The sequence below is a fragment of the Myxocyprinus asiaticus genome, chromosome 21, assembly GCF_019703515.2.
Source record: "Myxocyprinus asiaticus isolate MX2 ecotype Aquarium Trade chromosome 21, UBuf_Myxa_2, whole genome shotgun sequence".
Taxonomy (NCBI): Eukaryota; Metazoa; Chordata; class Actinopteri; order Cypriniformes; family Catostomidae; genus Myxocyprinus; species Myxocyprinus asiaticus.
Window position 1 is genome coordinate 26,021,112 of NC_059364.1, and position 13,613 is coordinate 26,034,724.

The following is a 13,613-nucleotide window of genomic DNA, read 5'->3' on the forward strand; positions in this document are numbered from 1 at the left end:
AAAGCCCTGATCATCAAGGTTAGGTGTGTAAATATTAGCCAAAATAAGACTTTGCCCCTGAATTTCTGCTAAAACAATAATGACTCTTCCTAATTTATCTTTAATCTGTTTGAGACATTTGAATTGTAGATGCTTACTTATCAGTGTAATGACTCCCCTGCTCTTACTTGAGTACGTACTTACTTACATTCACATTCCACGTGGAGAGAGACAATCCACTCATATTAACATTTGACATTTTGACATATGAGAAAAAATAGATTGTGTGTCAAAAACAAAATTATAAAGACCACATTCCAACATTAGTGCAACAATCAAACCCCAAACTTCCCCCCCAAACCAAACAAACAGAAAAAAGAAAAACGTGCGCATTAACCCCGCGCACGACAGTGCCAACTGGCGTCCATCCCTCTAAACTCAAACAGTCCATGTACGACTACGAGAGCCCCCGCGACAACTTTGCCATCGGATTGCTCAAGGTGATTCTTTAAAATTTTGTGAGACAGAATTACACAACAAAAGATAATCTATAAAACAAACTCCAGCAAATAGGCGGAATAAACACAAAGAATGTGTAAATTCATCCACATAACAAAAAAACAAAAAAGGGCGCTCAATTTCCTCGGACAGTCAAACGAATGTTCAGCGAGCCGGCCCATTCGGCTGCTACATGAGTGCAACAAATGACCTAATCATTCCAATGACTTGCAAGAAATACTCCACAAAACAAACTCCAGCCAATAGGAGGCATAACTTAAAAGAACATGCAGATTTATCCACAGAACTGTCACAAAGGAGTGTTACTTCACAAAACAAACTCCAGCCGCTAGGCGGAACCAGCACAAAAAGAAACAAAAAAGGCGCTCAGTTTCCTCGGACAGTCAAGTGAATGTTCAGTGAATCGGTCCACTCGGCTGCAATGTGAGTACCACAAAATTAATTACTCTATGTCAGCATGAGCACGTAAGTGTCTTTTAATGTCTCCAGAGCCTGAGGATTTTGAATTCTTTGACATATTGTCCTCCTAGAACAGTTATGGAACAGAGTGTATCGAATGTCACCGATTTATGACATTAATAGTGTTAAAACTAGCAAAGTGCGCAGAGCTCGCCATTCAAACGTCTGAACCTCGTATGGCATCGATGGACTCCCTCACCCTTGCAATTGTATGGAATTTGCAAAAAACTTAATTTCATTTAATACGAGTTGTGCCCAAACTGTTGCTGTTGCTTCACTTTACTAGACAGACTGTCTAATTGCTTTTCGTCTTTCACACGGCTTACAAAAGTTTGCTCACTTTATCTGGCAGTTTTGGATTGTGTTCAATCTTTCAGACAGACTTGACATATTAAACTGTAATATACATGGCAGCATTGCAGACTATAGGAATAGAAACTAGTCTGTCTGAGAAAACCTTCTGTCCTGCATCTCATGCTGTTGGCCATTCCAGCGATGTTGCCCAGCAACACTGCCTAAAACGATGCTCTTCATAAACACAATAGGCTACTGCAGAGAAGACGACAGAGATAGGAGGAAAAGAACAGAACAGAATTCAGGGTTTCCACTCCTTTCGACCAATGAATGTCATTCATAATTACTGGATAAGGATTTTACAAAAAAATGTGTAGAGATGTGCAAAGTACTTTCACGGCAATTATACATTTTAATGCTAAGCATAACTAGAAAAACTTATTTTGACCAGAGAAATTTCAATGACTTCTTAAGACCCTATTAATTTTCATGACTTTTCTATGCCTGGAAAGCAAAATTTCCAGCTTTTCCATGAGTGTGGGAACCATGAAAAGTGTACGGTTTATGTTCTTCAGAGAAAATCCAACATGTGCAATGCCTGTTGATGAATCTAATGTCACTGAATTGAAGAGTTCCCAAACTTTTTCTAATAAATACTGATATGATCAGAGCTTAGGTTAATTGAACTTACCTTGCATCAGCTTCACTGTAATATTCCCTTGCGACTATGTCTTCAAACAGCTCTCCGCCAGTCACACTACAGGGAAGAAAAACAGGCTTTACCAACAGCCAAAGGCTAGAGAACTCACAGCGCTTTCACACAACTATAAAGAGCTTGAGGCCTGTAGAGAATGAATGCATGTTATATTTATATAGAGCTTTTCTGACACTACACACAAAGTGCTTTACATACTGAACAGGGGACTCTCCTCACCCACCACCAGTGTGCAGCATCCACCTGGATGACTATGGCAATGGCAGCCATAGTGCGCCAGTACGCTCACCACACACCAGCTGTTGGTGGAGAGGAGAGAGTACAGTTATATAGCCAATTTAGGGATGGGGATTATTAGGTGGCCATAACTGATAAAGGCCAATGGGGAAATTTGGCCAGGACACAAGAAGTGCCCTGGGATTTTTAGTGACCACGGAGAGTCAGGACCTCAATTTAACGTCTCATCCAAAGGACGGTGCCTTTTTAAAATATAGGGTCCCCATCACTATACTGGGGCATTATGACCCACACAGACCGCAGGGTGAGTACGTGTTGGCCTCACTAACACCTCTTCCGGCAGCAACCTTACACCGGATTCACACATACTCCGTGAGAGAGGCATCACGTTTGGTCTTTCACATTGCCCGTGTCTCTTTTCTAGGTTCCTACGGCAATGGCGGGCAGTCACTTGCACATGTTTATCAGCATACATGGGCGTGACTGGTTAATATATCAAAGTCCCTTTCAAGGCAAGTCAGTCCATGCTGCGGTTATCTTTGTAATGCTCTCAGGTAGGCTGGGCAGTTTTTCGTTATAAACAAGTGGCATAAAAGTACAGCTCCTATCTATTTGAATGGGGAAAGGTTTTCTTTTTCAGGCTGGATCAGCTAATGTGCATGCGCCTTTTTGAGTTGATTGACAGGCGATGTTTTTATCTAAAAGGTGATTAGCTCTTTTACCTGTAAGGCGGGCGTTCCAATTTCTCCCATTAATTTTAATACCAGTGGGCCATCTCTTCTAAACTGTTTATTCTTTCCTTTATTTAGTTATTATGTGTTTGCATGCATGCAGACCTATAAATGGTAGCGTATTGTAGGTTCGGTTTAAATAGTTTTCTGCTTTTGTTTCTTTTCTATAATCTCCTGCTAATTTGAATTTTCTACTGCATCCAGAGCTTCTGAGTCCAGTGTGAGCCGTGTGGGCAAAATAGGCTCTGTGCCAAAACTACCCACTCAATGCCACATCTGGTATGCTTCTGGGACGCTTCACCTCGAAACTCACGCTTGCAATGTGAAGGGTGTAATCTGTTTTTTTAAGTCCTCGTGGTGGCGTAGTGACTCGCCTCAATCTGGATGGCGGAGGACAAATCTCGGTTGCCTCCGCATCTGAGACCGTCAACCCGCGCATCTTATCACGTGGCTTGTTGAGCGTGTTACAGCGGAGATATAGCGCGTGTAGAGGCTTCACGCTACTCTCTGCGGCATCCATACACAACTCATCACGCGCCCCACAGAGGGCGAACCATATTATAGGGACCACAAGGAGGTTACCCCATGTGACTCTACCCTCCCTGGCAACCGGGCCAATTTAGTTGCTTAGGAGACCTGGCTGGAGTCACTCAGCACGCCCTGGATTTGAACTCGCTACTCCAGGGGTGGTAGTCAGCGTCTTTACTCGCTGTGCTACCTAGGCCCGAGGTGTAATCTGTTAACATGGGAACCGAAACGAAAATGCGCAGCTCACGCCCCGCTCATGGTGGATATTTGAAACCGCTGTTAGTTTTCCCCATGAGGTCTCACATCAAGGTACTGACCAGGCTCAACCCTGCTTAGCTTCAGCAGGTAACCAGTCTAGAGCTCCAGGGTGATATGGCTCCTGGCAAGTGAATGGAGGGTAGTTTTATCACCATGGGCCTGCCACTTGAGTGTTGGATGACAGCTATCAGAGTCTTAATGACACAAGAGCCCTGATAGTGGGCCATGCACACACAATCTACACACATATGTGCACTTTCATGTATGGGTCGCTCTCAAACACACACTATATCTTATCAACACTTCAGATTCTGATAATTGTTCAACATGATGTCAACATAACCCATGCGAAGGAGTTCAGAAATAAACCCAGGTACATCAGTCTTTATAAGGTACACAGAAATGGGCCAAATGACTGATAAATCATCATACTTTAATTGCATTTTCCTTTAACACACTGGAGCTAATTACTACCAAACTGTGCTGAAAGAACTGTAAGTGGAAAGTGTTAGTATACTTGCCCTATCTAGCGTCAATCCTGTTTAACAACAGAGAAGATTAGAGTGAGTGACTCAGATACTTACAGGTCAAAGACCAGGTAATGAAAGCCTTCTTCCGAGATACTGTCATGGAGACGCACTGTTGAGAGAAAACACCTTCTATGTTCAGAACAGGTCTATGAAAACACATGCTGTAATTTTTTTTTTTAATGTAGAACGTTGAACAGGTTATTAGAAAGCAACATCCTCTAAACTGCATCATAATTTTCCGTGGCTATTAGGTAAGATTGCGAAGCAAAATAATCTCAGGCAAATAACAGAGAACTCTAGAAACAGTAATGGCCCCAGCTCACAATAAGTTCCTCTTGTGACCCCTGTTCAAGTCAACATGAAACAGCATTAAAAATCCATTATACTTTCGGAATATGACATGTTTCTGAGTAAAACAAGATGGGATGGGACCTCATCCAAAAAGCAGGATGGGACCTCACCCATTTTCCCCATTGGGAATTTATTGAATCTTAAAAGAAAGCATTATCCTAACATATCCCAAAGGTACAGTGTCTATTTCTATCAATATATATCTCTATCGTAATTTACTAGTATGGTTCTAACATCACATTAATGCAGTGGTCGGCAAACCTATGGCACTCGGAGGGTTAATCACTGGCACGCAATCAACAGTGAGAGAGAGGAGTATCTATTTTATATGTTGAAAAGAGTGGATAACAGCCTATATTTTCTGGTTTTATTTTTTAAATTGATGTAAATAAGAAAACACTGTTATTGTGTTATTGTTCACCACAGTGATAAACAAGTAAAATAAAAAATGGCACTTTGTCAAAAAGGTTGACAACCCCTGCATTAAAGTGCACCTATTATGATTTTTAAACATGCCTAATTTTCTAAAAGGTCTCATACAATAGATTTACATGCATCCAAGGTAAAAAAAAAAAAAAACACTTTAATTTGCTCATAATTTAAATTGCAGCATTACCTTTTTTTTCCCAGTGTCAAAAACGACTCCTTCAATGATCCGTTCTAAAGGATAAATTCTAAACTCCTCCTTTCAGAGAGCCTACTCTGCTCTGATTGTTCAGATGTCCCAGTCTGTTGTGACTGGTCTACCGCTTACAGTGCATGTCGGAAAGGAAATGCCCACTACCATATCCGAGTTTCAGCTCCATCTGGAAAAAATGTCTGTTTTACCTTACCAATTTGAGCCTGAGTCTGACTGTGATACATCGGAAGATCAACCCGAACCACCATCGCAAGCACGACGAGAACAGGACGTTTCTCTGTGGTAAGTTTAAATGTAGTTTGACAATAACGTGAGTTAGCTGGTTAGCAGAGGCTAACAGCTAACAGGCTAACAGCCTGCACTGGCTGTACATGTAAACAGACCAGAGGCGGGTTTTTTGTTACCAAATTACATAGGTTAGTACAGGAAGTAAGTCTGGAATTACTAACGACTCATTTCAGATGTTCAGAATCGGTTCTTTCTTTTGGGAGTCAATAACTCCATATTTTGTGCACTTTGATTTTTGAAACTTTGCAGACTTTTTTACATTCACAAACAGTTATATAACTCACTACATGAAAGGTAATATTTGAAAAACCATAATAGGTGCTATTTAATGTTTACCGACATTAGATTTCTGCGCCAATTACTGGTGAGATTTTATAAAGGCGGCATTACCTACAACAGTAGCCTAAAACAATGCCTAAATAGCACAGCCTAGGTGACCTCTTCCGAAAAGTAGTTTCAGAGGCAGAGCAAATAAATAAATTTTGATGAAACATTAGAAAGACAAAATGTTTTCTTTGAAACAACATGCAGTCATGATGAATCGTGCACAATAAAACAAGAAACGTGTATAAACAAAATAAATAGGGGCAAATTTGACTTCACATGAGTTCACATGAAAGGTGAAAACAATCATACAGCTGACATCATTTGCACATTAACCGATCATCGGCTTTACTGAGGGAACAGAGGCATAGCAAGTAAGGTAAGGAACATTCATTTTCCTGATTGAAGGTAATTAATTTGCCATTGGTAGCTACAGATTTTAAATAGTGCACCTACCAGATCTTACACACGCAGTCATTTAGAGACCCCCCCCCCCCGACTCATTCTTGTTGTGTGTGGGTATGTGTATATGACAGCGTGCATTAATCTCAGCTATGTGAGAGGAGGCTGTGCTGGTGGAGGGCAGAGAGCGTAAGGTAGGATTACAGTTGAAGTCAGAAGTTTTCATACAGTCATTAAAACAAATTTTTTTTTACCAATCCACAGATTTCATATTAGCAAATGATAGTTTTGGCAGGTCGTTTAGGACATCTACTTTGTGCATGACACGAGTAATGTTTCCAACAACTGTTTACAGACAGATTGTTTCACTTTTAATTGACTATATCACAATTCCAGTGGGTCAGAAGTTTTCATACACTAAGTTAACAGTGCCTTTAAGCAGCTTAGAAAATTCCAGAAAATTATGTCAAACCTTTAGACAATTAGCCAATTATGAGTGTAGCAGCATCATGTTGTGGGGGTGCTTTGCTGTGGGAGGGACTGGTGCACTTCACAAAATAGATTGCATCATGAGGAAGGAAAATTATGTGGATATATTGAAGCAACATCTCAAGACATCAGCCAGGAAGTTAAAGCTCGGTTGCAAACGGGTCTTCCAAATGGACAATGACCACAAGCATACCTCCAAATTTGTGGCAAAATGGCTTAAGCACAACAAAGTCAAGGTATTGGAGTGGCCATCATAAAGCCCTGACCTCAATCCGATAGAAAATTTGTGGGCAGAACTGAAAAAGCGTGTGCGAGCAAGGAGGCCTACAAACCTGACTCAGTTACACCAGTTCTGTCTGGAGGAATGGGCCAAAATTCCAGCAACTTATTGTGAGAAGCTTGTGGAAAGCTACCCAAAACATTTGACCCAAGTTAAACAATTTAAAGGCAATGCTACTAAATACTAACAAAGTGTATATAAACGTCTGACCCATTGGGAATGTGATGAAAGAAATAAAAGCTGAAATAAATCAATCTATTATTATTTTGACATTTCATTCTTAAAATAGTGATCCTAACTGAACTAACACAGGGAATGTTTTCTACAATTAAGTGTAAGGAATTGTGAAAAACTGAGTTTAAATGTATTTGGCTAAGGTGTATGTAAACTTCGGACTTCAACTGTATATTATCTCCACATCCTCCCAGGATCACCAGCAGCACTGACACACAAACACAGGTTCTGGCAGGTGAATGGTGTAGTAACACAATTCAGACTAAAGTTGCTGTTAACAGTGAGTGAATGGAGAGAGATTTTTCTGGTTGGCCTGAGAGTGGAGATGTGTGAGATGATAAAGTATGTGTATGAGCACTGATGATATAGAAGGATATACTCTAAGGATTTAAAAAGTACTGGTACTTTGGTACAGACTCAGTTCAGTACCCTAGTGCTGTTTGACTTACAGAGAGTTGTTTGTGAATATTCACAGTATAATCGCAATGATTTGGCTGCCAAAAAACATTGAGAATATCACGATAATTTTAATGCACCTTAATGGACTTTTAATGTAAAAAGTGCTTATGCCACTCTTTAATGCATCTGCACATGTAAGCTAAAATGTTCTTTTACTTTGCATATGATTACTTGCATTTTTTGTTTTGGTGTTAACTACTGAATTTTTTTAGCATGACAACCCTACTCTAAACTAGAGGAGAGAGAACTGAAAGGACAGGACAGAACAGGGTGAAGAAAAGGAAAAGGAAAGGACAGGACAGGAGGAAGAGAAAGAGAAGGAAAAAGAGAAAGAGGAGAAGGAAAAGGAGAAGGAAAGGGAAGGAAAGGTGGTTGGACTGACCAATAAGTCAGTGTCTATTAGCAGGTTTACTTATTCCTTTATTTTTATTGTATTTTTTGGCCAAGCGAAAAAATAATCATGTAGAAACATGATGAGAATTTTGCTCCTCGATGTGAAGGGCTCCACAGGGATACATTGTTTCATTCTAACACCATGTCACACTGAAAATTCACTGCAAAGCTCATGCCTAAAAGTAACAGTTCACCCAAAAAAGATAACTCTCTTATCATCTACTCACCCTTATTGTATGTAGTCTCAAACTCGAATGAGTTTCTTTCTTCTGCGAAACGCAAACGAAGCAATTTTAATGGAGATATACCGTCTGTTTGTCCATACGATGCAAGTGAATGGGGACCATTCACCATGGAAAAAGGGCATAAAGGCAGCATAAAGGTAATGCATTAGACACAGTGGTTTAATCCATGTCTTCTGAAGCGATCTAATCGGTTTTGGTGAGAAAAGACCAAAATGTATCTCCTTTTTTTTTTTTACCATAAGGGTGAGTAAATAATGAGAGAATTATCATTTTTGGGTGAAATATTCCTTTAAGACATAGCCCAGGTTAAGAACACATGAAGAATGCATGTAGATACAGATGTTTGCGATCATGTGTCTACTGTGATTAAGTGACACAGCTCATGTCATTCTGTGTGCTCTAGATGTGTGTCCATGGGCTGCCAGCAATCATGCATTCATTCATATCTGTGAGAGAAGAGGGCTTGATTACAACAAACCTCTCTGTACATGTGTTGATAATGTATATGAGGTTTGTAAGTTATCCTTTAAGTGTTGTGGAGTGTGTTTAAAGCGAAAGGCAGAACCACAGAGAGGGAAAGAAAGACTAGAGTGTGTGTTAGTTTTAGTGTTTGCTGCCAGAGGCGATGTGCTCCTTAAGCATGCTCTCTCTCTTAAACACACACACACGCTGGATTACTCTTTTTGTTAGGAGTTTATTGGCAGTTCACGCAGAAAATATGACAACCTGATCCTTTGAGAGAGAGAAAGAGAGGGATAGAGAAAGAAAGGGTTGTTTAAGATGGTTGCACACAGGGTACAAAGCATGATCGAGACCGCTGGGAATGGAGGAGAGCGAATAGAAGAGAAAAGAGTCATAGAAATAAGAAAGAGAAGAGAGACAAGTGGGTGAGAGGGTGGGCAGGGACAAACAGTTCCTAGTGAGAAGAAAAGCAAGGGACACAGGAAAGTGTCCAGTTTGACTTGCATGTTTAAAAATGTGGACAACAGCCTTTAAAGGGATAGTTCATCTGAAGAATGAAAAATCGGTCAATCCTCATGTCCAAATTCATGATATTGTCTTATGATAACTTTGTGTGAGGAACAGACTGAAATTTAAGTTGTTGTCACCGATAATCTTTCTCTCTGCTGTAGCTCTAAAATGCCATTTGCAGACGCTTTTCAATATCACTTTGTCGTAAACAGTCACTTCACATGTGAGAACCAAAATTGACATCAAATACAAATCTCAAGGTGCCATTTTTGAATTGATCACAAGTGCAAATGAGATTTGAGAGCTCTGGTGGATGGGAAGATTATCAGTGAATAACAGTAAATTTTGGTCTCTTCCTAGTACAAAGCTATTGTATGGCTTAAGAAGACTTTGAATATAACACACACATCGCATGGATTACTTCAATGGTGCTTTTTTTTTTTTTTTTTACATTTTTCCAATTTGGCAGTATAATCACCTCTCACTTTCATTGTACAGAAAAACAGTTCTAAGATCTCATTTTGAGTTTCACTGAAGAAATAAAATACAACATAAGACATGAGGGTGAGTAAAAGGATTTTTATTTGTGGTTAACTACTTTAGATCGCCTGATGAATATCAAGCAGAGATGGTAAAAGATCATTTTTTCGAACAATTCTGACAGGGAGTCGTGATAAGAGTTCTTCACTTCACAAATAATTTAAATGGGTTTTCTTGTCTTCTTTCTTTGCACTTGGTGATTACCCACCTACCCACAGTGTCCTATGTCACCACCCACCACAATTCTGAGACATCTCCACCACCCACATTCCACTGTCCCCTATAGCACTCTACACTGCAAAAAAACACTCTCATATCAAGTATCTTTGTTTTGTCTACCAGAAAAATTAATATTTTTCACTGGTTATAAGCATAAACAAGTAAAAAACAAGCAAAAATATTTGTCAATACCACAAGACAAAATAGACTTGTATTCAAGATGCATTCTCTGGAAACATGTCTAAACATCTTATAACGTTTTACGTCTCTTGGTAAATGCATCTTGTTTTACTGGAAAGAAAAAAATACAAGACAAAGACACTCATTATGAAAATATTATTATTTTTTTAATTTTTTTTTAATTTGCAGTGTACTGTTCACTCACACTTACAGTAAAGGAAGCCTGAAGGGATGACACCAGTTTTATTTCCATGATTTTGCATGAGGTGGAGGTTTTGTCTGTGTGATCAGTCATATCAGCCCCATCCTTTCTCATTCCATGCAAATAAACTTGGGCTTAGTGCAACTAGCACATTATTATATTTTACTGCTTATCCACACATATGCACAATTATTGGGAGGGGAAAGGGGGAATAGGATCAGGACACGTTGCTGGCTGGACTCAAACCTGTATCATCCGCATGAGCACCAAAGCTCAACATGTCTGGAGCACATGCAGATTTTAACCAACACTTTCCACAGCTTTTGTGTGTTTTATGACCTTGTGTGTTATTGAGACTAACCTATGTTGGGGTGTTTGAGCAGACGGCAGATCCGAGCCTCTCTCTCCAGCTTCTGATGATCTGAGAATCAGACAGAAGGAACAATTCAGCATATGAATCTAACATTAATCTCAACATAACACAATTCACTGTAATAACCTGTAAGAATGTATGCACACTGTGGCCCTGTTTGCACCTGGTATTAACATGTTTCACAAATGCAAAATGTGGTCTAAGACATTTGCACCCCAAGTCACATAAACAAACATAAACACAGAGCTTACCTGTGCCCCATTTACACCCGTATTTACATAGCATTGTCCAATTATGATCAGATCACCTGAGACAGATATAAATACCAGATTTAAACGGGGCCTGTGATGCAGTCAATGCAACTGTTTATTGACATATAATTAATATCAGGCCTACAGCCCTATTCTTCATATGGATATAGTTAATGAATGTGTATTATATATATATATATATATATATATATATATATATATATATATAAAATGGGCATGAAGTAAAGATAAATGAGGCAAGATTAATGTAACTGCCCATTATAGAGTAATAAGCATTGATCTCTAAAAGGATACAAGGTCATAGCCTCTTTGGGAAATCTTTGAAGAGTTTTATGGGAGGAAAATAATGGACATTACATCTACTCACAGAGCAACTGGGCTCACACCCAAACTACTGCTGAAGCAAAAATATTGCACACACCAATACAGTATTATTCTCTCTGGCCTATAAACAACACTGCTACAAACAACCAAACAGGGCAGAGAAGTGTGATCATGTAATTATAGGACCTATTTACACTTAGTAACTTCTTTTGTCTTTAACAATCAGATTGCTATCCAATTAATTATGCACATTGCATTTACACATGGCCACATAATTTGTCCCCGCAAAACGGATATAAACCTGATCTACAATTCCCACGCTATATGCAAATTTAAGAGAGTTTGTCTCATTTGGCATTTATAGCTTGAGTTTCGCGGTTGCTCCATCCATGCGTCTCATCCATGATTGCTGACTCACATGTGGATTATGGGGCTCCCAAACCTCTGGAAGTTGATGTGGTTCTATTTTAAAGGAGTTAAGTTTACGTATGTGGCCTGAACAACCAGATGCATTTACATTTAGCGGAGTCATGTCTTGTATGCATCTTAAATCATCTCCAGAAGTAGTCTGAGGTAATCATATTGCTATCCATATGGAATGCATCATTTAGAAGCTATTCGATCAGTAAGAATCCATGAAGTGACCAAGTGTAAATACACCAAGAGAGGGGTAAAGAGTTTGTGTCAGTGTGTGTAGACCGGCAGATGAAGGGTGCACAGTCCACTGGGAAAGAAAGTTGTATTTACAAGTTCCCATGCTGCTATAATGAGCTCTTTCAAGGAAGAACTAATTGTTTGATCTGCCACTGTTTGTGAGTTTCATGTCATTGAAAGATATCAAAGCAAATGTGATATATTTGATTGCAATTGTATATTGTACTTTGCTCAAAAGAGTTACAGCACATCCGATTTCAGATATACCTGCCCATAAATGTCATGTTAAAACAAAACAGACAGTGGTTGGTTGTTTTATGTCAGTCAGACAGCCTCGTTCAGTCTAAATGGGTGGTTCCTGGCCTTCAGACTTTATACTGAAAGATGGATCAACCAAAGCAATGAATCCTGTTTGATTTTACTAGGTGCCGTATCCACCTGATGATGACAGTGATTGATCAAAATCATGGAAAGCATTTTAAATGGACCATTATCTGCATCATGACAAAGAATGCCCTAACTGAAAAGAATTCACACGTGCACCAAAACACACCGTCATCTGCAACAGCTGAGCTCAGTTCTGAGGAATTCAAATCATGAGCTCAAGGCAGACTCCTGCTGGGTCAGATCAGCCTCGCATACACACAACAAACATTATGCTCTTACACAAAACACATCCTTAGATCAAGATCACACAGCACAGAAGTGGACTATTCTCAAGTGAACAAGAGCTCACACTTGAGAAAACATGAAAATGAATACTAAAGAGAATAGGAAAGGTATGGATGGAGGTGAGGAAGTCCAGTCTGTAGTATATGCTCCTGTTGTGTTTGTATATGTGTGTTGCTATGTTACTCTATCTACAGTAGACGTAGGCCTTGATAAGGTCCAGCCGTGACTGACAGATGTCCTCCTGTGGACATTCCAGAGACTTTTATAGTTATTATATACAGTAAAGCTAATTGAAAAAGGCAAACCCTAACCCACATCTTAACCCTACCCCTAAAATTCTTATTGCATTTTTTTGCTGTCAGATTTAGCTCACTTTTGGGGATAATTTTGCTCCCAGACTGCAGCTGCATGTACAGACACAGACCTAACACTTACTATGTAGTACATAGTGTGTGAATCTTCTTCCCAAAAAGCCTTCAATCCCTATGACAGTCACTGAGCATAATTCTTAGAAATGACATAACCCTGAAGTATCAGACATTCATCTAAAAAATGAAACCATCACCAGCGTCTCACAGCATTTACAGTAGTCTCTCTCTCTCTCTCTCTCTCTCTCACTCATGCACAAAACACATTGTAGGCTTTCAGTGATGAAGTGTTCATCAGATTTGTAAAAAGTGAGTGTAGGATCATTCGCTTTGGATAAAAGTGTCTGCCAAATGAATAAATGTAGGATCATGGTGGCTTATAGCTTTTCTGAGAAATGCGACCAAATAAACACCTCTGAGAAAGGAGTGATGTGCGTGCATGTGTGTGTATTTAGTTTACAGCAGCAGATGTCTTAATTACC

General features: G+C 39.5%; 1 protein-coding gene across 36 annotated transcripts in view; it reads right to left on the reverse strand.

Moving 5' to 3' along the window:
* Positions 1 to 13,613, reverse strand: part of LOC127412494 (calcium/calmodulin-dependent protein kinase type II subunit gamma-like) — a 92,210-nt gene that overhangs the window by 43,771 nt on the left and 34,826 nt on the right. For all 36 annotated transcript variants that reach the window (XM_051648909.1, XM_051648908.1, XM_051648922.1 and 33 more), the window contains exons 3-5: positions 10,830 to 10,889; positions 4,305 to 4,359; positions 1,943 to 2,008 (exon numbers count right to left, since the gene is read on the reverse strand). In XM_051648909.1, coding sequence (XP_051504869.1) covers positions 1,943 to 2,008; positions 4,305 to 4,359; positions 10,830 to 10,889 — 181 coding nt within the window. The remainder of the gene's footprint in view (positions 1 to 1,942; positions 2,009 to 4,304; positions 4,360 to 10,829; positions 10,890 to 13,613) is intronic.